The sequence below is a fragment of the Anastrepha ludens genome, chromosome 3 (genome assembly GCF_028408465.1).
Source record: "Anastrepha ludens isolate Willacy chromosome 3, idAnaLude1.1, whole genome shotgun sequence".
Classification (NCBI taxonomy): Eukaryota; Metazoa; Arthropoda; class Insecta; order Diptera; family Tephritidae; genus Anastrepha; species Anastrepha ludens.
In genome coordinates, this window is record NC_071499.1 from 74998334 (window position 1) to 75020815 (window position 22482).

General features: G+C 36.1%; 1 protein-coding gene and 1 long non-coding RNA gene across 6 annotated transcripts; both read right to left on the reverse strand.

Annotated features, from left to right (window-relative positions):
• Nucleotides 1-597: 597 nt before the first annotated feature.
• Nucleotides 598-1720, reverse strand: LOC128856560 (uncharacterized). 2 transcript variants are annotated; one of them, XM_054091868.1, is made up of 2 exons: nucleotides 1227-1720; nucleotides 598-1130 (listed from the first exon to the last, which is right to left on the reverse strand). In XM_054091868.1, the coding sequence occupies exons 1-2, from the start codon at nucleotides 1678-1680 to the stop codon at nucleotides 970-972; spliced, it is 615 nt and encodes a 204-aa protein (XP_053947843.1). In that variant the 5' UTR covers nucleotides 1681-1720; the 3' UTR covers nucleotides 598-969. The 2 variants fall into 2 exon arrangements, with proteins under 2 accessions (XP_053947843.1, XP_053947842.1); XM_054091867.1 differs by having other exon boundaries at nucleotides 601-1720.
• Nucleotides 1721-17816: 16096 nt separating this feature from the next.
• Nucleotides 17817-19784, reverse strand: LOC128856562 (uncharacterized). Of its 4 annotated transcripts, XR_008453846.1 has the most exons (6): nucleotides 19645-19784; nucleotides 19414-19595; nucleotides 19171-19328; nucleotides 18880-19015; nucleotides 18634-18794; nucleotides 17817-18456 (listed from the first exon to the last, which is right to left on the reverse strand). It is a non-coding gene; the product is annotated as an uncharacterized LOC128856562 (long non-coding RNA). The 4 variants fall into 4 exon arrangements; XR_008453845.1 differs by having other exon boundaries at nucleotides 18880-19010; nucleotides 19414-19784; XR_008453843.1 differs by having other exon boundaries at nucleotides 19414-19784.
• Nucleotides 19785-22482: the final 2698 nt, after the last annotated feature.

A 22482-nucleotide genomic window follows, 5' to 3' on the forward strand; every position in this document is an offset into this window, starting at 1 on the left:
CACAACTAAAGAGGCACAATGCAAAATAATATACCACGAATTTTATCACTTTTTACAGTTATAGAGGCAGAACTCAAAATAAAACTCTTTATGTGTAATAAAAGTAATCAGCTGTTCTTGAGCCCATTAACGCAACTAAAAATAATTCTCTTTAGTTGATCGTGCAAAAGCAACACACTTGACATAAAAATAGACATAACTGTATTTTTCCAGTTAAAGAAGATAGTTATGTAAACGAGATATTTGCAGCAGTTAGAAATGTGTACTCTGAATTACTTTATGCAAAAAACTCAATTTTGGAAAATTTTGAGTTGTGACCCTTTTGTATTTAGGGTGCGATATAGTCAAGAGAACTCGAATTTTGCGTCTGAGGAATCCGTATGCTGCCTGAAAGATGGAGTAAATTTGTAGCTTCCAATGGCACATACTTCACATAATATCATGTATTATTTAATTGTTTAAATAACTCGTAACTTTGGCTAAGAAAAGACGGAAACTTATTCCCATAGCCAATTTATTGAAAAGTGTCCGAAGCTGAACATTGAAATGTAAACTTTCTACAAGAGAAGGGTAGTCAATAACTCTATTTGCGATGTTAATTACAAAACAGCATGCAAGATAGGCAGTTTTGCTATTCAAGATTTCGAGATCGACAAGCTGACGGCGTTATTCATAAGAGGCCTGAGGTGGAGTGAAAATTAATGAAAGAAGGATATTTAAAAAAGCGTTTGGTATACGTTCTTTATATTCTGTTGATATACGATGTAAAATAAGATCTCCAGTTTAGCAGACATTACTGTTAGTGCCTAAATAAGTACATACATATATGTACTTGTACTATTAAATAGTAATTAAAAAATCGTTTCCAAAGAATATTCCAAAAATTTGCCTAGGGCCCCCGTCTGGCCATGTGTCTCTCATTTCACTCAATTCGTTTGGTTTTTTCGTTTGAAATAGCAAATATTTTGCTTATTTAGGTCCGAATTCACAAAACTCCTTGCAGATGTCATCGATGACACTGCGTCTTATGCGCTTCAAGGACATCCGTTGCTTCTTCGAGTCCAACATATAAGTAATTAATGCATGCACGCAATTAAAATAGAGAAGTCCAGCTGTACCCTCGCGCAAATCTAAATATCGAAAGCGATTCACATTGCATGTGCAACCATCGTAAATGAAATAGATTTTATTCTCCTCATCGTGTGCGCGAAAAATCACGTAATTACCCCAAGGTGTCATGATGAAAATGCGATCGGCACAGCGCAAACCAGCGCGCACCAATTTGCATAGACTTTCGTAGCTGCCGCTCTCTGAGCCGACAACAGCCATGCGTTCGGGCTCTTCCAAAATGCCTGGATAATGATTTGGCCGGCATGCAATGGCCCCCTTACAGCAAGCATCCTCTGTGTAACGGCATGGTTCGTCGGCACGCTGCTGGTCATTGCATTTAGGTTCTGGAGGTGGCGGTGGTGTCGATGGTACCTCCGGCTGAGCTTCAACCGCAGTTGTAGTGTCAATCACAGACGATTTTCCTTTGCTTTTCCTCTTGCCCTTGCCTTTTTTGCCCTTCCCCGCTGAGGAGTCAGAAAGGGTGCTGCTTTTGCGGCCCTTTTTACCCTTTTTTTCACTTTCAGTATTAGAAGCTCTTTTATCCTGGCCTTTCTTGCCTGCCTTTGCCATGTTGATAGTGGACTAGAGGGTGCGCTTTTTTAATTTTAAATTTTGATATTTTTTGTTTATTTTCGCACTAAAACTTTGTTTATATTAGACATTTCATGGAAAAAATTATCTGAAGTTTCTATCTGAGGTTAAGTAGAGTGCGCGTGCTGAGGAATGAAACAGATGTACATACAGACAGTCGTTCATAATTACGTACACAAGGATGAACTACGCATATTAGGGGAGTTATTGTGTGTGTAGGAGGTTTTTTGACTGTTAGGCGAAGTTGTAAATCTACCGGAAAAAATGGGTGTGAAATCGATTTCGAGCTTGACAAATTACATAAATAGCTCGAGGAATTTCTAGATTTGTTGATTTTTTAGCGAAATGCTGTAGAAGAACCAGTGCAGTGTGAAGTGGTGTATTGAGTGATTGTGGCACCAAACGAGACTTCCAAACATGTTTCAAAATGCTGTCTGGCAGTAACATGAACGTTTCAATCAAAGCATTTCTAGTTTCAATAATTAAAAACTTAATAATGTACAACTAAAACTAAATCAAAATTATGAGGATCCCTGGTAGTGCCGGAATAAAAGGTAATGAATTTCTATTCCGGGCATTGGGCCAGCACCTTTAGAGTGTTGAATGCTACTTCTAAAGATTTTTTCGGATAAAAGAAGAATTTGTAACGTAATTAATGAAAATTCACCATTGCGACTGGAGATTGCAGTGCCTTGGTGGAATAGTGGTATACTTTGTCCACTGCGATCAGCTCTGCATAATGTGTGCTGATTATTGTTCCACCCTTTTCAAGGTAATCAATGCAATTGATGAGTTGCCACCCGTAGTCAAATTTGCTCAAGTTCACTCGCCGTTCATCCAATATGGATTTAAGTTACTATTTTCGGTGAGGTGGCCTCAATTCGGCGTCACTTGTGCTGTTGCTTGAGTTAAATTCCCACCAAAAAATGGGCTCAGGTGGTCAAGTAGGTAGATTTACAGCATAGTAATATCGAAAATGAGAGGTCCATAAGGACTAAGATAGAATGGAGTGATTAACGATATTCCTTCTTCCTAACAGCTTTGTGCTCAAATTGCCCCACGAAAGTACTGGTTACATCGGTAAACTGACGGAAGGGGGTTAAGTTTCATTAAAAGCCGTACTAACAAAATACATAGAGACCTTCTAGGAGGCAAGGAAAATATGGAAAATAAATATTGGGTATGCAAAGTTAAAAATTTGGTATCCAGCAGATGCGTTCAAAAATGGAACTCGACGAGTCTGTAAAGAGAGATTTTGAAAAATCAAAAACTAACCAAGCCCAAGGGCAAAACAGCCTAAGCAGCTGTGAAACTTAGCTTGGACTAATAAAGCTTATCAGCTTACTAAATAGTCTCTTCATATAACATCGGCCTAGTTAGAGAAAATAACAAACAAATTGTATTCAATTTAATTGGCATAAAGTCGATTTCATGAGGCAAAGCTGAGCATTGGGCGTAGTGTCAAGATATACTTAATACGGGAGAAGAAAAACTGATTAGCACACAACGGATGAATATACATATCTCGAATCACAATATGCTGCTTTCAGGGATTACTGAAAGCTAGAAATGAAAAAACGAAGAAAAAGATTTTAGAAGGTTGTTTTTCACAAATGGCAAAACAAGTTTTTTACAAAAAGTTTTAACAAGAAAATCAATGAAAATTACGAAAAAAACGAAGAAAAAGAGGGTTGTTTTTCACAAATGACAAAACAAGTTTTCTTCAAAATTTTTTTTTTCTAAATATTATTTTTTTTTTTATTTAAAGAATATTTTATTCATTACAAAAAAAAAAACGAAAATAAAATAATAAAAATAAACCAAAGATATATATATTTGAAGAGCTTTGAAGACTTTGAACCAAAATTTTCAACATTGAACAAATTCCAAAATTATTAAAATTTTTTCAGAATATTATGAGTTTACTTCTTATATTCAAGCCTACAAATAAATCAATTTTCAGAAAAATTGAAAGCCATGTCTAAAACGCTTAGATCACTTGACATGGAATGGCTCATACGCCACTTTGAAGTGCTTTTCCATGCCAACATATTTATATATGTGCCCGAAGAAAAGTTTCTGAAGAAAACTTTGAAAGTTATATATTGAACCATCTACCCGCACTTATTGAAAAACCCTTTAGCATAACATTTATCATAATAATATTTAGAGTTTTAAAATTGGCATAGGATTGATTACAAGAACGGAAAGCTATAATAAAGAATTTCCCATGTTCAAGTAACACATTTTTTCCATTCATTTACTTGGTCAAAGGACTCCTAACCTCTAAATATTTGTCTAAATATGAGTGTCACACAAATTTTTGATGCATAGGAGTTCTATTATAGGGAAGTTGATAATGTATTCCACTGGAAAAAGTGTTAAAACCCACAAAGTTTTTAATTGTCAGGCTTTCAATGTCCGCTGCAGTAATGAGGGCTAACTAATGACGCACCAGCAAATATGTTGCGTATACGCCACGTTTTCACAAATTTATAATAGGTACATTAATATTATTTCGAAAGAATTGTACAGTCAACATGTAAGATACTTCTTGAAAGTATGCGCTTAACTGATGACGCTCAATGCTCAGTGTGATAAAAATTTGAGCCGCGCTTGTCAGCCTGAATTACAACTGTTGATGGCCAACGGACAGCATAGTGATAGACACAAGTAAAATGACGCATCACACGACATACTCTTATCCCATGAAACACTACAACACTTGTCACTAACACATTTGTTGTTCTAAGACTGAGAGTGAATGGCTGTAAACGAGTGGGGATTTCACAAGAAACGCTGCCGACAATTTATAGTCGAATGCTATTTCAGATATTTTAACTTTAAACGCTCCGCTAATCTCAAAATAATAATACAATGCATTTACGTTTTTTCATGAATTTTACTACCACCACATATTGTATCGATATATTACTATTGATTGAAAATAGAATAAAGCCTATAAAAACATAAAATAACTTCCCATCTGTGTGCACAACTTCCCTTACCTTCTACGTGTTTGTGATGAGGAAATACATACTTTGTTAGCCCTAATGATAAAATCTTTGCTGTGATAGTGTCCCATGACCAGCAAAAACATGCATGCATACACAAATAGGTATATGTACATGTATCTCTTTACCTACTTATTTATGCATTTTTAATAGCACGCGCGCTCACATCTTGTAATAAAAATTTGTTTTCCTTTTTTGTGCCTGATGAGTTTTTCACCGTTTACGCTCCACTCTACGCTTACCGCAAGCGATTGTGATGCTGCTACTTGTATGAACAGACTATTGGTGATTGCATCAGGATACAACAAAATCCACAGAGTACATAACAACCGAAAAAGTGAATGGATGTTTTTGGCACCAAAAAAAAAAAAACCAAAAGATAGCGACCATAAGCGATGCGATTTTATGCAGAAGCGCATGCAAAGTAGCAAATCAAAAGAGGTACATACATGCATTTATACAAATTTATAGACGTAGGCATAAACAGCTAATGGAGGATGCACAAATTAATAGTATTGAAATGAAAAAGACATTTACTAGTTTTGTTGAATCTCTATTACAAAAGGAAATCAAGATTTTAATTAAATTTGTCCAGAATTCGATGAGTCTTTACGTCAAGCTGTGCTTACACCTAGTGAAGTCTAAGTTCAGGCCAAAGCTAACTATGTAAAATTTTATCAAAATCAAGAAAAAATTCAAATATGGACCCTTGATTCCATTTCCATTGGAGCCAAGTGTTAAAACTCTTCTACTAAGATTAAAGCAAAAATTTTACTTTGGAGTTAAAAAACGCATGTTCTCATTCCTTAAGTTCGGTAGGGTACTGTCTAAACAATCTTAATTAACTGGGAAGTCCAGTGTATAAGTTAGCACCAGTTTAGATTTTATGTTTTAGGTTGCACTCGTTATAAAGCTGCCACACGCCCTATAAGGCACAATTCATTTATATATAGAATAATAGATATAAAGTATTGTATAATGAGGCGCCCGCCTAGTCTAAGCATTCAGTGATCCGGTAGATCTCTGCAGACATGAAACATAAAACTCCGAAAGCTCTCCTAATAGGGAAAAGTCATTGTTGCCAGGTTCTGGCGTTCATATTATTTTGCTGGCACCTATCAAATGAAGCTTTTGTTATTCACTCACTGATGTAAAATCAAGATCACCACGGCAAGTGTCCGATTCAGCAGTGAGTGCAAATGATAAAAAATTAAAACAAAAACGTTTATCACTAGCGGAGGTGACGTGAACTCACCACCAAGTACATGCGATTTGACCACGCAAGGCTACTTCTTATTGTGTTTTCTGAAATCGCAGGCCTATTTACTCAAAGTTAGCTCAACTCAGACCATTGCTCAAATTCAGCCGGATCTATGCAGCAAAGCCTTCAATGGCTCTTCGAATCTCTTGGATCCGTGTCACCTTGCGAAGGCGCAAAATTACCATTTTACCATCATTATTGCAAATATAGACATTTTTACTTTATTAGCACGCCAACTACATATTGAAAAGTTCTTCAGATTTTTCCTTTTCTGTGCAATCTCTAAGCTAAATTTGAAAATGGCGTTTTTTCTATTAAGATATAGTCCTGCACTTTATTACTATCAAATCGATTTTCAGTTTTTTCTTTTAAGAGCTCAAAATTTTTTAAAGCTTACAGAAAATTGGAATTTAATAAAGAAAATTCAGATTAAAGGGGTTTTTCAAGTATACCTGAAGTTCAAGGTACTAAAAAAATTTATAACCAACCCTCATCGTTAGCCGAATACATTAGCACGTGATAATCCTATGGGCAAGAAACAACAAATAAAAGATGTTTTTAATGGTGTTTTGGATCAAAATGTTCTGAAGTTAAGGTAAAGGACAGCATTTTCTATAAACTTTTCAGTACCACTAAGACCAAGGGGAGACGTCACAGCAACTGTTCAAAACAAATTTGTTCTGTTTATGGTCCAAATACTATATTGAATACAGCAACAAAGCGGTGGTCCAAACTATTCCATTCTGGTCATATAGACATCGAAGATAAGACATCCTCTAATGGGCCAATCGTCGAAAATGTCATTAAATTCATGAAAATCGTCTCGATGGACGAGCACGTGAGCTTTACAAGAGCGCTGTTTGCTAAGACCTTCGGCTCAGAAAAGAAATATAGTTTCCAAAGTATGCTAATTTAATCATCCAGGATTCTTCCGGAATCCAACTAGCGCTTCCGCACTATTTTGTTATATTTTGACATTATTTTTTTAAATTTTAATTTCTTTTAAGATAGTATGATCCTATTTTAGAGTATTTTGGCTAATACGAGAATTTTTCTTGAAACTTGAATAGTAGAATTCTTTGAAATTCAAACTATTTTTTTTTTTTTTTGGCGAAAGTTTTGATAATTGATATTACTTAAATGGGACCTTCTTAATTCAACGGTTTCCTCCGCTTTTCAGATTGGCTCCAGTTTCTGAGGAGGTTTCTCCATTTAAAAGGAGACCATTAGGGCTCATTTAAAGACAACCCTAGTGGGTCCGAAGTGGGTCTTGAAGTGGTCCGATTTTAAAAAATGACTGAGGTTATACTAAAAAACAATCGTGTGCAAAATTTTAGCAGAATATCTTTAAAGCTGAGAGAGTCATTTACAAAAAAGTAAAATTTTAAGCGGCTTTACCAAATAAGAAAAAAACTAGTAAAAATACAGATTAAAATGCATTCAAAACTATATTTATTATTACTTGTATTATTATGAAGGGATTTAGCACTACGAACTGAAATAAATATTGTGTCCCCTTCATAGTTTCAGAATATTTCTCTATTAATAAATCTTAAATTTGTCCCATTTTTTTTTTTTTGAGTTTTCTGCAAGTTCCACTGCAGTATATTCCCAAGTAAGTAAGGTTGTGATTCAGTCAGCAATGTCTTGATATAGTTCCTGTGTTGCTTTTAGAATTATTCTTATGTATTTAATTTCAGAAATCGATAAGTCGGCTTCAGCTACTTATTATATATTTTGATTGCGATAAATCTGGTAGATTGCCCTATGTAACTTTGCCTTTCCTGAAATAATAATAAAAAGTTACCCTTTCCTAGACCACAAAATGGATCTGAGGAATAAATTGTGAGACTTTTCCTATTTTCTGGCTAATTTATCTGCCATTTCGTTTCCAATAATTCCTATGTAGCCTGAAAGCCATAAAATACGTACCGGATTGTTCTGGTGTAATGTGTTCAGCTTGCCAAGACGTTCCAGCAACAGTTTAGATGTAACCTAGAAGCCTTAATTGAATAGCCTGGGTATCAGTGCGATAGCTATGCTTGTGTTGCTATGGTAGCGTTCAAAGTTAAACTGAGTGCATCTGTCTATTGCATAGACTTCTTCTGGAAATATATTTGTATTCTTGCCTGATGCTTCCGAGAAACTTTTCCCGGACCACAGACACCTGCTTCTAAACCTTCTTCGGTGAGGGATCCGTCCATGATTGATTTATCTTGTAGGTTTTATATAAACTTTTGTATGGCTCAGTTCAATATTAAAGCGTTTGATCACCCGGAGCATCATGCCCCATAACATTGAGACCTCAGAGTTCAATAAGAATATCAATTTTCTACGATTTTGTTTTGATTGTTCTTAGAATAGCTCTCCTTGATTGGAATTGGATTTAAATGTAAAGAGGCGTAAGTTCTCGAATAACCTCCATAGATGTCGTGGGACTCATCTTGTGCAACGAATATTATGTATGAATATATATTGAGATTTAAATAGATTTCGTTTCAAACCTGGTTTCTAAATTAGCTCTCAGCAGCCACAAAGGAAATTTTCAAAACCCGTTGCGTTGCAAGCTGGATCCAATCTAACAAAACAAGAAGATCTCTTTTATGTAAGATTGTCTATTAAAACCTTTGCCCAAAGTTTTAACTTACGGTATTTCTAATATACCTATATTATTGTTTAGCCTATAGCTCACCTTGGTCGTGCTTTTACTTTATAAATATAATACATAAAATAAATAAATTGGCGCGTACACTTCTGTTAGTTGTTTGGCCCCTCCTCCTATTTGTGGTGTGCGTCTTGATGTTTTTTCACATTTGTAGGGGCCCACAATTTTAAACCAAATCCAAGCATGAGATATTTTTATGAGGAACTTTTTCATGACCGAATTACACTCGGAGATTTGTCATTGCCGGCCGAGGGGCGACCGCTATTTGAAAAAAAAAAATTCTTTTATTTGATGAAGATTCGAAACTACACACTTCCGAATGGTAGTTACGCACCAACTCATCCGGCTACGGCGCTCGAATACATAAATATCATACATTTGTATAGTTCGCACTTACACCCTTTATTGTATGTTAGATTGACCGAGCTCCTCCTACTGTTTAAGGCGTGCGTCTTGATATTTTCCACAAACGCAGGGACCTACAGTCTCATGCCACATACGAACAGCAAATAGTTTTTCTGAGGAGCTTTTTCATAGCAGAAATACACTCCATTGTCTGCCGAGGAGCGACAAACTTTTTCTATCATTCGGTGTTTCATGTCATAACTTTCGAACGCGTGTACTTCCGAATGATAGTCACGCACCGACCCATCCGGCTAAGACGACCGTTTTTCCTTTATTTATTGTCAATTTTTCTCATGAATGAATAGCAATAATAATTTTTATTTCTTAAGATCAAAACTACTAAATTTGATTACTTTGTGTGAACTTTCATAACTTTGTAAGGATTTCGCATGGTAAAAAGTTATTGATGGACTTCACCCTAAAGAGAAATTGAATAACTTCCAATTAAACTTTATTTACTACATATTTATGGTCAACTTTTGTTTTAAGTTTACTCTTTTTTTAATAAATAAAAATATTACTTTTAATTTTTCCCTTCCAAAAATTAATAAACCTTTCGCTTTTAATATCTTCCTGATCATAAAATCACTTTTAAAAACATGGCACTTAAGAGCCGTGTCAAGTGCATGGTAATTCATAACATCTCTAAACACCACTCAGCCGTATAGAGCAGTAAGTACAGTATATGAATTAACATCAATTTTGCAGTATAAGACTCCAAAACATTTCAAATTATCGGTCGCATATCCAATAGTAAGCACTGCACTTCCGTAAGTGGAGATGAAATTTCGAAGTTTTTGCTACTAAAATGAACATAAATGCACTTATGCAACTGAACTGCCGCTCAACTAGTCGATAGAAGATGCTCGCTGCAGCCAGTGTGAAGCAGCAAGCTGACATCCTCAATAAGCAACAATTACTGACTTCGAACTGACTCGCTGACTGCTTGCCCCCGTGCTGCCAATGGCTGTCTTCGCTTCTGCTTTTCTTGTCATGCCACACCACAATTAGATACATACTTACAGGTTTATATTTAATACAGGTGTATGTGTATATTTCGGCTGTGACATGCACCGATAAGTTTTGCGGCGAACGCCTCAGGTCAACTCTACTACAAAATTGATTGCATACTCGTCACACATAAATACAAACTCACGATGAGTACTTGAGCATGCCGTCTTATAATCAACGTGACGTGGGAAATAGCCTTTGTGATGCTGTAGTTTTCTTTTTATTTGTGGCAGTGTGGCTTGCGGTTGTCGTCGGTTGATGTTGTTGGTGCGCCGATTGGCTGTTCTCAAGTGTCTGGCATTGCGGAAGAGCTACTCGTCGTGGTTACCCTTTCCACACTTTACCCCTTCGATAGTATGCCAAGAGGCCGTCAACCACTAACTGTTGCACTTGTAAATGTCTGCTTCTATGAATTGTAAAATTGGATGCTTGTTGTTGTTTTATAGTAACATGTTGCTAGATAACCAATTGTGTTTTTTGTGATTACGCGAATTTTGTGTGCATCACAGTACGCGGTAATTGTATTGATTGCTTCAATGTTGTTAAATCGATTGCGAAAAAATGTCTTGTTTACATTTTTGACGATAAAATTAAATTATTGAGTTCTAGCTTATTGCGGTGTGCTAAGCTGGTGGTGATTTGGCAACAATGTATGCTGTTTTTGTTAAGAAATTTTCGGTGGTGTAGAAGACTTGAGGCACATCCGCATTGTTGGTATTTGAAAGCTGCTGGAATTTTATGCAAAAGCAAAAATTATTCATCCTTTCTCATGCCAAGAAAAGTGTCAATGTATAACAACAAAACGATCTTTCTCTTGGAAAAAGAGCTTAAATTCTCTGGCGAGGTTAAATATCTAGGACTTAGTTGGAGTTCCTACCTTTAAAAAATTCTATGTAAGGCCAAACGGGTTACGTGGGCCTGCAGAATATAATAGGATAATATAGTGTAACTAGCTTTAACCCGCGGCCCCGCTCGCGTAGGAGTAGTTTTGAGGGATTTAGGATATGTATATAAAAGAATTACAAACAATAATTTCATAGAAAATAATCTTTTATTAATAACCATAATATTACAATACCCGGCATCCGTTGCTATGCCTCGTTGAATAAAATCAAAACAACCAATCAGAAAAATATCAAGCAAAATTATTTTTATTAATTTTCTATCTCAAAACTTTTTTGAACTTTGTATTTGGGTCATAGTTGAACAGCTTATGCGGATTATGAAGTCTAGAGTGTGCTATGAATAGTGGGAAATAGGAAAAACTGAGATTTTTTAGATTAAATTTAAGCAAATATTCGATTACACGGTGTGACAAAAAAAAAAAAATTAAATATACTTTTATGGAGACCTAGCACAACTTGTAGGTATAGTAAAACTAAGAAACATGGTATAGGAGAAATTTCCAATACACCCCCAAAATCTCATTTTATGGCCATAAAACCGTTTTTCAGTAGGTTGATGTGAACAATCACTCCTAACTTCGCCAATTTCCATCCGATTTCGAATTTGTTTTTTTAGTTCGAAAGAACAAAAACAAGCCTTTTTGACAGTGTGTTGACAATTTTTCTGAAATGACAACTGACGAGACTGTAGGCGGCAGTATTTGGATTTTTTTTATTTTTTCTCAATTTTTTCAACTTTGACATAATTTTTACGATATTATCCGATATTAAGGATTTTTTTTAGTACACTACTGTTATAGTAAATTTAATTTCGCGTCGAATGAGCTATATTTGACTGTAATTGAATTAAAATTAATAGAGTTGTGTGAGTTTTAAGATTTTATTTTTTTTTTACTAATTTGGTATGAAGGTATAACTTTACGCTAAATGGGAATAAGGACGTGTTTTGATGCGTTATTATAGATACGTAATATTTATTGGAGTATATATGTATACATAAGAGTACACTGTACTGCATACAACAGAACTGGTTAGAACTTACGAAAATATCTGACATATTATAGCATATTTTTTTTTCAATGGAAATATGAAAAGGCTCCCAAGTGTACCAAAGTCCACACTGTACATTGATTAAGAAAAGAAGTTTGTTATTATAATTTAACCTTATTAAAACGTCAAAGTTTTATTGTTTGTTTCATTGAAATTCAAGAGATATAAATCGAAACGTTGCCAGAAAAGTCGAATTTCTCAATATTCTCCGATGGTGTGGCATCGTCAGCCTTATCATAAACCAGATGATTGTTATTTTTATAAAACGGACGTAAACAGCCATCATTATAAAGCTCGAAAGCACATAAAGTATGCTGATGTTGCAACTGTTAAGAACCCCGTAGTCTTGGACGATATGATTGACTCAACTGCAGGACATGAACTGAAGGAAGTTCAACTCATTGCTGATGATGATCAAAGTGATAACAATAAACCTGATGATGAAGAGTACTTTCCGTCTGGTTCTAAGTCTTCAGAACGACACATTGTATCAAATTCAGATTTTCAGGATCTTTCTCGTGATTTACTTCTATCGGAAAGACAATCTGAAAGGCTCGCTTCTCGATTTAAACAATGGAATTTAGTTGATGACGACTTCAGATGAATGATGATGATCGAATTTCTTCCAGAGAAGTATTCAAAACTGATGAAGAGAATGACAAATGTACCGTACCATACTAAACTCCAAAGGGCCGTTTCCAATGCATTTTTTAGTTTGGAACCAGTTCAGTTGTGTACTGCACCGTACCGCACATACCGTACAGTGATGCACTGCACAATACTCCAATAAATATTATGTGTTTATAATGACACTTGTTATCATTTTCATGCTTCGATGCCTACATATCAAATTAGTAAAAAAAAATAAAAACTCACACAACTCTTTTAATTTTAATTCAATTACAGTCAAATATAGCTCATTCGACGCGAAATTAAATTTACTTTAACAGTAGTGTACTAAAAAAAATCCTCAATATCGGATAATATCGCAAAAATGATGTCAAAGTTGAAAAAATAGAGAAAACATAAAAAAATTCCAAATACTTCCGTCTACAGTCTCGTCAGTTGTCATTTCAGAAAAATTGTCAACACACTGTCAAAAAGGCTTGTTTTTGTTCTTTCGAACTAAAAAAACAAATTCGAAATCGGATGGAAATTGGCGAAGTTAGGAGTGATTGTTCACATCAACCTACTGATAAACGGTTTTATGGCCATAAAATGAGATTTTGGGGGTGTATTGGAAATTTCTCCTATACCATGTTTCTTAGTTTTACTATACCTACAAGTTGTACTAGGTCTCTATAAAAGTATATTTTCACTGTCGCACAGTGTTATTAGTGTTGAATGAGAGTGGTGGCGCCCTGGGGGCTGTGGGAAGGGAGTTCCATCATAAAAACATGCCTATAACCTTCATTGGGTGAAAATATGAATGTATAAACATTTTTACGTCATTTGGTGTTGTCGTTTCGTAGTGATGCGCGGACAACGTACAGACATTCACTCTTATAGTATAGAAGATAGAAATACATATATAATTGGCGCTTACACTCCTTTTGGGTGTTTGGCTGAGCTCCTTCTCCTATTTGTAGTATGCGCCTTGATGTTGTTCCAGAGCTTTAAGATAACTCCGAACGGTAAATGATTTTTCATGAGGAGCCTTTTCAAGGGAGCAGTTCCTTTGAAGCATTACCATTCAAGGATGAAAAATATGTTGATCCTAGGTAAATTTGTCGAGTCCTATAGAGAGCAGGGCAGTGGCAAAGTAGGTGTTCCAAAGTACCCCTAGTATTCGCTTCCACCACCCTAATGAGACTTATTAATTTTACATTGAAATAACATACTTCCCAAACCATTTTGCCCATACTTATAAAAAAACATATTTGCCAAGAAAATAGCAATAGCAAATTTTCACATTTTTATTGGAATACACTGCAATTTCCCATACAAAATGTATGCTGCTGTTGGGGTGCGTATAGTTTTTTTTTTTGCTGCTGGCATAAATGTTAAAAACGTTTTTTTTTTTTGCTATTTCTGAAAACTTATAATTTTATCGCTTACAACTTTATTCGCGACAATGTTTCATTTGTTACAATTATTAATTTTAATGTAGCGATTAAACGCAAGCAAAAATTAATTTTCAATTAGTATATTTTTTATAAGTTTTCCATTGCCATTTTAGTTTGTCTTTACTTTACGCTCAAAAAACCAATGGTGAAGCTATTTTAGGGCGCAATAAACATTTTTACTGTTATACAGAAATGCCATTGTACATTGTGCTGCAATCCAGGGGATTCCTACCTAACTGGGTGTCGCGACTGAAAAATAAAATTTCAATTTTTCTGGAAAAGGAAAATAGAAGAGCAAAAAAAGCAAATACTGACTGTTCTTACAGGAGAAAACGGTTCATGATCTGAGTTCCAATTGATATTTCCACAACTTTTGTATAATAAATATAAAACCCATAACTATTTTCTAGAGGCTTTTAATCAATCGTACTGGATTAAAGAGTCACTCTAATCGACCCCATTCTCATAAACACTTTGAATAATCAAAGAGGCGCAACCGTAAGAATGAAAGCAGTGATACTTTTTTCATTTGTTATATTTCAGCAGCTATCAAAGTTACCAATGACATCCAATAGTCAAAATATTCATTAAGGCTTACTAATTTCTTGCTTTGTTTAATTTATTGATGCTCAATTCAAAAGTTTCCGATCAAGCACCAATGCGGCATCATTGGGCAATATTTCTTTCGAAATGAGCAACCACCTTTACTGTCAACGGACTGTTCCTGGGTATAGAGCGATATTAACTGTCATTCTGTGATCAGAGTTCGATAAAAACGTATCCGTATATCAGAATTGTGAATCCAACGAAACGATCGTACAAGCAGAACAAGGCTCAAAACGGCGAAGGAAAAATTTTACGACTGGATCATCTCACGGCGAGTGCTTATTAATTAGCCGCCGCGATTAAGCGACTTGATACCTCTCGTTTATTTTCTCCCGAATTACGTCAATTCCTTAGTATTCGCTAAAAAGCCAATCACTTTAGATGATTTCGAAGATTAAAGATGTTATTACGGAATAACGCCGCACATATTGAACCGAGTCATCAATAATTCAGTCAAATGATTGGAGCATTACACTCGAAGCCGAGGCGGTCACTTTAAGGAGAGTTGATTCATTTACTCCATGTCTGAATTTTCTACCATACAGAGAATAACGTATCGCTACTCTAAAGATAATTTTACCGCTTGCCGCAAAGTTTAACGTACCCATATAATTTGAGGCCAAAAATTGTAATCATGGCCTCACTTCGCTCATATTCTGCACAATCTCTATTTTCACTTAAGAAAGAAGAAATATGAAACAATAAATATGTACATCACTGTGGCTTGAGTGAGTTCCGAGGAACCGTAGCGGCTCCATTTGTGGTAATGGATGGTTGCACTACCGCATTACGCGAGGTAAGGCGGGGGGGACCACCCCCTATGTAAGGGAGGCTTGAGCAAGATTTAAAGTGGCCCCACCCGTCGCACTGATTGCACCTAACCGATGTAGAGTTTGGGTGGAGGCACCACCGTGGAGCCGTCTTTGCAACATTCATAAACTTCCACTCCAGGATTTGACTCAATGCCAGCGCTAAGGAAAAGTATTGGAACCAGTCTCGCTGCATGGAGCTGCTGCAGTGACGATAAACGAGGGGTGAGGTTCAGCGCTCTAGACAAGGCTAACTTACTGGGTCGGCAACCCTTGATCGGAAAAAGCCCATTACCGTGGGAATGAGTTGAGATTGGTCTTCAGCCGCGCTTAACGGTCTTGTGGGCCGAAATACTACATATTATTCGATTTTGATAAAAAATGACTTGCAAATTTCTTCTATCCAATGAATTGTAAATCTGTAAGGTCCCTAAATTAGCAAGGATCAGTCCATTATGAGGGGGCCATAGAATTTTTTTCGTGAGAAACTAAGCTCAGAAAAGCAAACTCACCTTTCGTTGTACAAAAAGGTTTGAGAACCCCTGCTTTTACCTATTCATAAGCAGCAGCAACAAGCAAAACGTTATCAGCAACATAAAAGTGCAAATCGAAATATAATCAAAAATCAAATCAGCAGTTGAAGCAATTGAGGAAAAAATCAACAATTACATAAATCAATGGCTTCAATAGCCGCTGCAACTATAGTTCATCGGTTAATTGTCCACTTAGTGGTTGCAGGCATCTTCAACATACATATACCAGTTAGACAACAATTTCCCTGCAGGGAAAACGAAAACTAATGGAACAAATTTCCTATTCAGAACCACTTTGCAACTCATGTCGCGAATAGGTAGATCCATCCTCAGAAAGTGAAAGTGGAAAAGTCCGAAAATAAACACAAAGAACGGCGTTGCTCGGGCATTACGTGCAGCATCGTGTGAAGGTAACAGTTTCTGATGCAATGAGTTGCCAGCTTGGGTCGGGTACTAGATTATGTTGTGGGTTTTTCGAAATCACTAAATATTATGCACATGAGCTACTCAGTCATATTTAAAAACTTAGTTTGTCTTTCCCAAAAAGTGGACCCTGAAGGATAAGCCTATCCTCTCTACAAGTATTACTCATGTGATAGCGGCAGCAGGTATCCTTAGGCTTACAGAAGACAATGCTCTGAAGACAATTGGAAATGCGTATTAGCTGTTAAACAGGTGAAAAATTGTTTACATAGCCTATGAGTCAAGGAGGACTCAGAAAGTCCTTTGGACTCCTCGCCATTCAATTTCCAAACTCGTAGCTGTGTTTACCGGTCACTGGATGATTGGCACATACGCCGAAAAGCTAGGGTTACAATTTAACCTCCATTGCAGAAGCTGTGTGGACCTTTCAGAGAAGGAGACTGTTGAGCACTTTCTCTGTAAATGTCCGAGTTTGGCAGCTAGTAGACTAAGGTCACTAGGAGCTCCTTTCTTCGACAGCCTGGGGCAGTGCACCAACCTAAATCTCATCAATCTTCCCCATTATATCAACAGCTCTGCTTGGATGTATGTAGATATCTGCCTGTTGGAAGTCTCGTAATGGTATCAAAACGGCGCTTTAGTGCTAATTGAGGAGCACCAGACTGGCACTTCAACCATTTCACCTACCTACCAGGTAGTCCCGTGTAAACGCCAAATAAATTAAAATCTGCTTTTTATCATTCGTTTAGATCTGTCCAACAAGGGTATGCAGTGAATACTGATTCCAGATCATCTGAATTCAAAATTTTATTTTGTTTCCGAAAAGAGATACAGAGGCGTCTCAACTGAAATTTTCTAGGATCTCGCCGTGCAAAATCCTCCTGTTGCTTGAATGGTAAGGAAAAGGAACGCATACTAGTCATGGCTCTAAATTCATTAAAAGCGCACCAGTTAATTGATAACGTATTTCCCTACAGGGTTACTCAGCAAGATGTGCTACACCTACACCTGTGCTCACAATAATGGCGTCAGTATAATATAATATGATACAACGTTTTGACTATTTATTTATTTTTTATTAATTTTCCCCTCAATTTTTGTAAAAATATAGTTCATACTACAAAAACCCGTATAGCTGAGAGTTTCAAACTCAATAAAACAATTTTAAAACTTCAATAAAAAAATTTTCAAACTTCAAAATTTTTTCGTCAAAATTTCTAACTTTCTAAAAACATTCTGGATATGCAAATTTTTTTTTGTTGACGGTGTTATACATTTTCTTTCATATAAATAGTGCTGGAGGAAGAAAATTCATAGAATCTCCAGCAAAAAATTTTTCAAAAATCAAATTGCTCTTTATTATATAAAAATTCAATGCGCTATAAAACTGCATATTTGAAATTTTTCTAAAATTTCGGTTAGAAAAATTGTTTAAAGTTAATTTTTTGTTTTTAATTCTGTGCAAAGATTGAAGCTTTGAGGAAGGAAAAACTGCCGCTGCACGTGCAGCAATCATATTGAAGTATCCGGACCACAACCTAGACTTAAGCTGCGCAGACTGTAGTATTCTCAGAAACTTCTAGTTCACATCCATGGCACTTGATCAATATCCACCCTCGCTGGGTCCGAGCGGTACTTTCTCAACTCATATTTCCTCAAGGGAGGAGTGAGCGCTGTGCAAAATTTGGAGAAAGGGCATGGCCAACATGTTTACGGATGGTTCGAAGCTTGACTGTGAGCAGCTCCCCATCAAACCCTAATTTAGGCTGCCGGGCCACTGTAGTGTTTACCGAGTGAAGGTAACCGCAACTAAAGAAACAGTGAATTGGTTGCTTACTTCTGTAATTACTGTAAGGAGAGAGGACCTTGGGTTAATTGTTTAAGCGTTCGAAGCGTTAGTCGGGGAATGCCTGATTTCTCTTAACTGCATCTGCATACATCGATATTAGCTAATTTGAGTTCCCGGTCACAGTGGCGAAGCGGAAAACTGCTGAGCTATAGAGCTGGCTAAACAAAAATTAGAGAATAAAAGTCCACTTGAGAGCCTGTGGTCTACTCCTGGAAAGATGAGCCTCGTGTCAGCTCAGCGAGAATTGGATAAGTGTGCAAATGTGCAAAATCGTGAAACTCTTCTGGCCACGAGTATATCGAAGCCACGCGAAAGAACCTCTAAATATGACAAACCTGCAGCGCTCGAGTTTTGTGGGTATCCTTACGTTGCATTCTTCAAAAGGTATCCATGCGGTGTGATTTAGGATTGCTTCCTTTCTGCAGAATCCTCTCACAACTTCTCCTCAGCTGCCCTGCTCTTGTGGGGTTAAGATTCAGACATCTGGGCTTTCCACCTGCGGATATAGCAGCTTTAAATATCATACATTTGAAGAGCTTCATCTATAGCTTGAAGCGGTTAATATAATTGTAATTAGTCACCGTTTGGTCGTCATCCTGCTATCCAAGTCCCTTCTTCCTTTTCTCCCTGTTGGTTCTTCTCCGTCTGTTTACCCTTTGCATGGTATCACAATGGACGAATTGATTCTTTGCCCAAACGGGCAAATCCTATCCTATCCTATGATTTTTGTTGTAAATAAAGTTTTACATAAAAACAAAATAAATAAATAAATCGTCAAAACTTTGCAATATGTCGCACTGCTATTATTGTGAACACCGGTGTATACTCGTACAATTGTAGTTTAGATAAAATATTGGTAAGAGTGTCTGTACCTTGTGAATGGCTTGCCTAGTCTTGCTTTGGCTTCGGCAGTAGAGGTGGTGGGGACGGTGTTGTTGCAGGCGTTCCAAAGCAACCAGTCTACACTCTGTCTAGACAACCGCTGGTCATTTTCCCCAGGCAGAAACGAACGCATCATCATGGTTAGTACCTATAGTGGCAACTCGGATGAACAGGAATTTTATAGCCAGTTAAGCAAGCGGTTGCGTAAAATAAACATAATTATTAATACATACATATATACAAAACCCCATCGTCATCACACTGGAAATGAGCATCACAATTCATGGCTTTTACCCACACTCGTGCTTGCATCTCAACCGATCTCATCTTCGCCATTGCACGAGTTCGCTCTTTTGATTAATGCCTCGCTGACTACTCATTCATGCAACATTCGATTTTGATACTTGGCAGTGTGCTGAAATGTTATTGATTTAGAAAGGTTTATTTTTTAACGGCATACTAACAAATGATGCTTAAATTGAATTTGACTTAAAAATATCGTAAATTTTGAAATAATTGGCATGGCTTGACTTGAGCAATAGAGCTGTTATAAAATTAATGCACGATAAAGAAGACAACTGTATTATTCAATTGAGCAATTTAAGTAAATACACTTATAAAAATATATGTATGTATGTAGGTAAATGCTAGAATATCAGAATAAAATAGTTTTAGAAGTATTATAAAAACAAAATGTCTTAATATTCGTTGATTCCTTTGGTGCAATACCAACAAGTTATCTTTTCTCGAGGAGCAAAGCACAATTAATAAATATATACCTATGAAACCGGAATTCCTTAATAGAAAAAATACGAAAAATTGACTCGAAAAGTGTGTATTTTATTTATTTATAGTTAAAAAGAGGCCGCAATGGATATTGCCAGATTTCGGTGGTCATATTGATAACGCTATAACTGAGCAAATACATGTCAAGTGATCAAAGTGTATTTTCGGCATTGTTGCAAATTTTTCTGAAAACTAGTGTGTTCGCAGGCTTGAGTATAACAAAAAAAAATGTATAATTATGAAATTTTTATTTATTGTTTATTTTATTTTTACAAGAGTAACAATTATAAGTAACTGTCACACGTAAGTACTAAGCGCTGGCTGCCAGGGCCTTCGACTTATGATAATATAAACTTAAGTATCTATATACTATACATTAGGGTGTCCCAAAAAAATTAAAGTGTTTTTTTTTAACGCATACCCTTTTATTTTTTTTGAATGATCTCAAAACATCTAAAAATAAAGTTTCGTCTATTGAGAATCACGGCAACCCGTGCCGAGTTGCGCGGAAACCTAACGGTACTTGTATAGTACGGCGCGCACGAAGTGTCGGATTGATTGCGTGTAAATACTTGTTTGTTTTATTAGTAATCGCGTTTTTTTCGTGTAGTCAACATGTCAGTGGAGTTACGAAGTTCCAAAAAGGAGATATTTTTAATAGGGGATGTAAACCATCAAATTACCGGTTCTAAACTTCCCTCTAACGGGCAAGTACTGGCAGTTTTGTTCTATAATATTCGTGAAGTGAACTTAAGTGTCAATGAAAGTGCAAATCTCACAATTCGTGAGTGTATTATTTATTGGGAAAAGGCACGTATACCGACCAGATCAATATCTAACTGTGTTAAGAAACTAGTTAACTTATACCAAGTTTGGAGAGAATTGCAAAAAAATGCGAAAAAAACTCAAGAAGTGTTTAAACAGCGTCGACAGGAGTTTGTTTCAAACTTAAACAATTTGTTTGACAGCGCACATGCCAATGCTCTTCAATCGATTAAAATAAATGAAGATAAGATCTTCTTGCAGCGTCAAAGAGAACCTGGTCGGCCCGGTCACTTAGCCGGAGTGGAAAAAAACTATATTAACAAAAAAGAGGTTGTTTGTAAAGCCGGTTTACTGAAGATAGTTTAGCGTGATAACGTCATAAGAAAATACTGATTGAATGGTTGCATTTTTCAAAAGAAAATTTTAATTTTATTTGTTTGATAGATATTTTGTATGGATATAGAGAATGAGTTAACATTAACATAACATAATATACTTTAACATAACATAACATAACATAACATAACATAACATAACATAACATAACATAACATAACATAACATAACATAACATAACATAACATAACATAACATAACATAACATAACATAACATAACATAACATAACATAACATAACATAACATAACATAACATAACATAACATAACATAACATAACGTAACATAACATAACATAACATAACATAACATAATATAACATAACATAACATAACATAACATAACATAACATAACAAATTACCCCGTATTAAAGCACTTATCAACAGCTTTCATTTGATACCCATATTGTACATACACAACCAAAGGTTACCCGGGTCCACGTTTTGACCTATATCTCGAGACCCCAGTCACGGAGCGGCATGAAAAATACTCTGTACTAAAGCATTCACCAACAGCTTTCATTTGATACCCATATTGTACATACACTTTCGAAGGTTACCCGGGTCCACGTTTTGACCTTATCTTGAGACCCTATCTACCAATAGGTATTCAAACTATACGGAAATCATCTTCAATACCTACTTAACAATGTGTGTAAGTTTGGTTTAATTCGGTTCAAAGACACGGCGGGTCCACGTTTTGGCATATATTTCGAGACCCTAGTCATCAATAGGTATGAAAATTACCCCGTATTAAAGCACTTATCAACAGCTTTCATTTGATATCCATATTGTACAAACACATTCTAGGGTCCACGTTTTGGTCTCTATCTCGAGACCCTAGTCACGGAGCGGATGGAAATACTCTGAACTAAAGCATTCACCAACAGCTTCCATTTGATACCCATATTGTACATACACATCCGAAGGTTACCCGGGTCCACGTTTTGACCTATATCTCGAGCCCTATTTCCAAAATAAAATATAATCCATGTTACTCGTGGAGGATGTAGCTTTCGAATGGTGAAAGAATTTGCAGTTCATTCAATGCAATGAGCAAGGTAACTACATATGAGCAAGGTAACACTAATGAGCAAGGTAACACTAATGAGCAAGGTAACACTAAAGAGCAAGGTAACACTAAAGAGCAAGGTAACTACATATGAGCAAGGTAACACTAAAGAGCAAGGTAACTACATATGAGCAAGGTAACACTAAAGAGCAAGGTAACACTAATGAGCAAGGTAACACTAAAGGGCAAGGTAACACTAATGAGCAAGGTAACACTAAAGAGCAAGGTAACACTAAAGAGCAAGGTAACAGTAAAGAGCAAGGTAACTACATATGAGCAAGG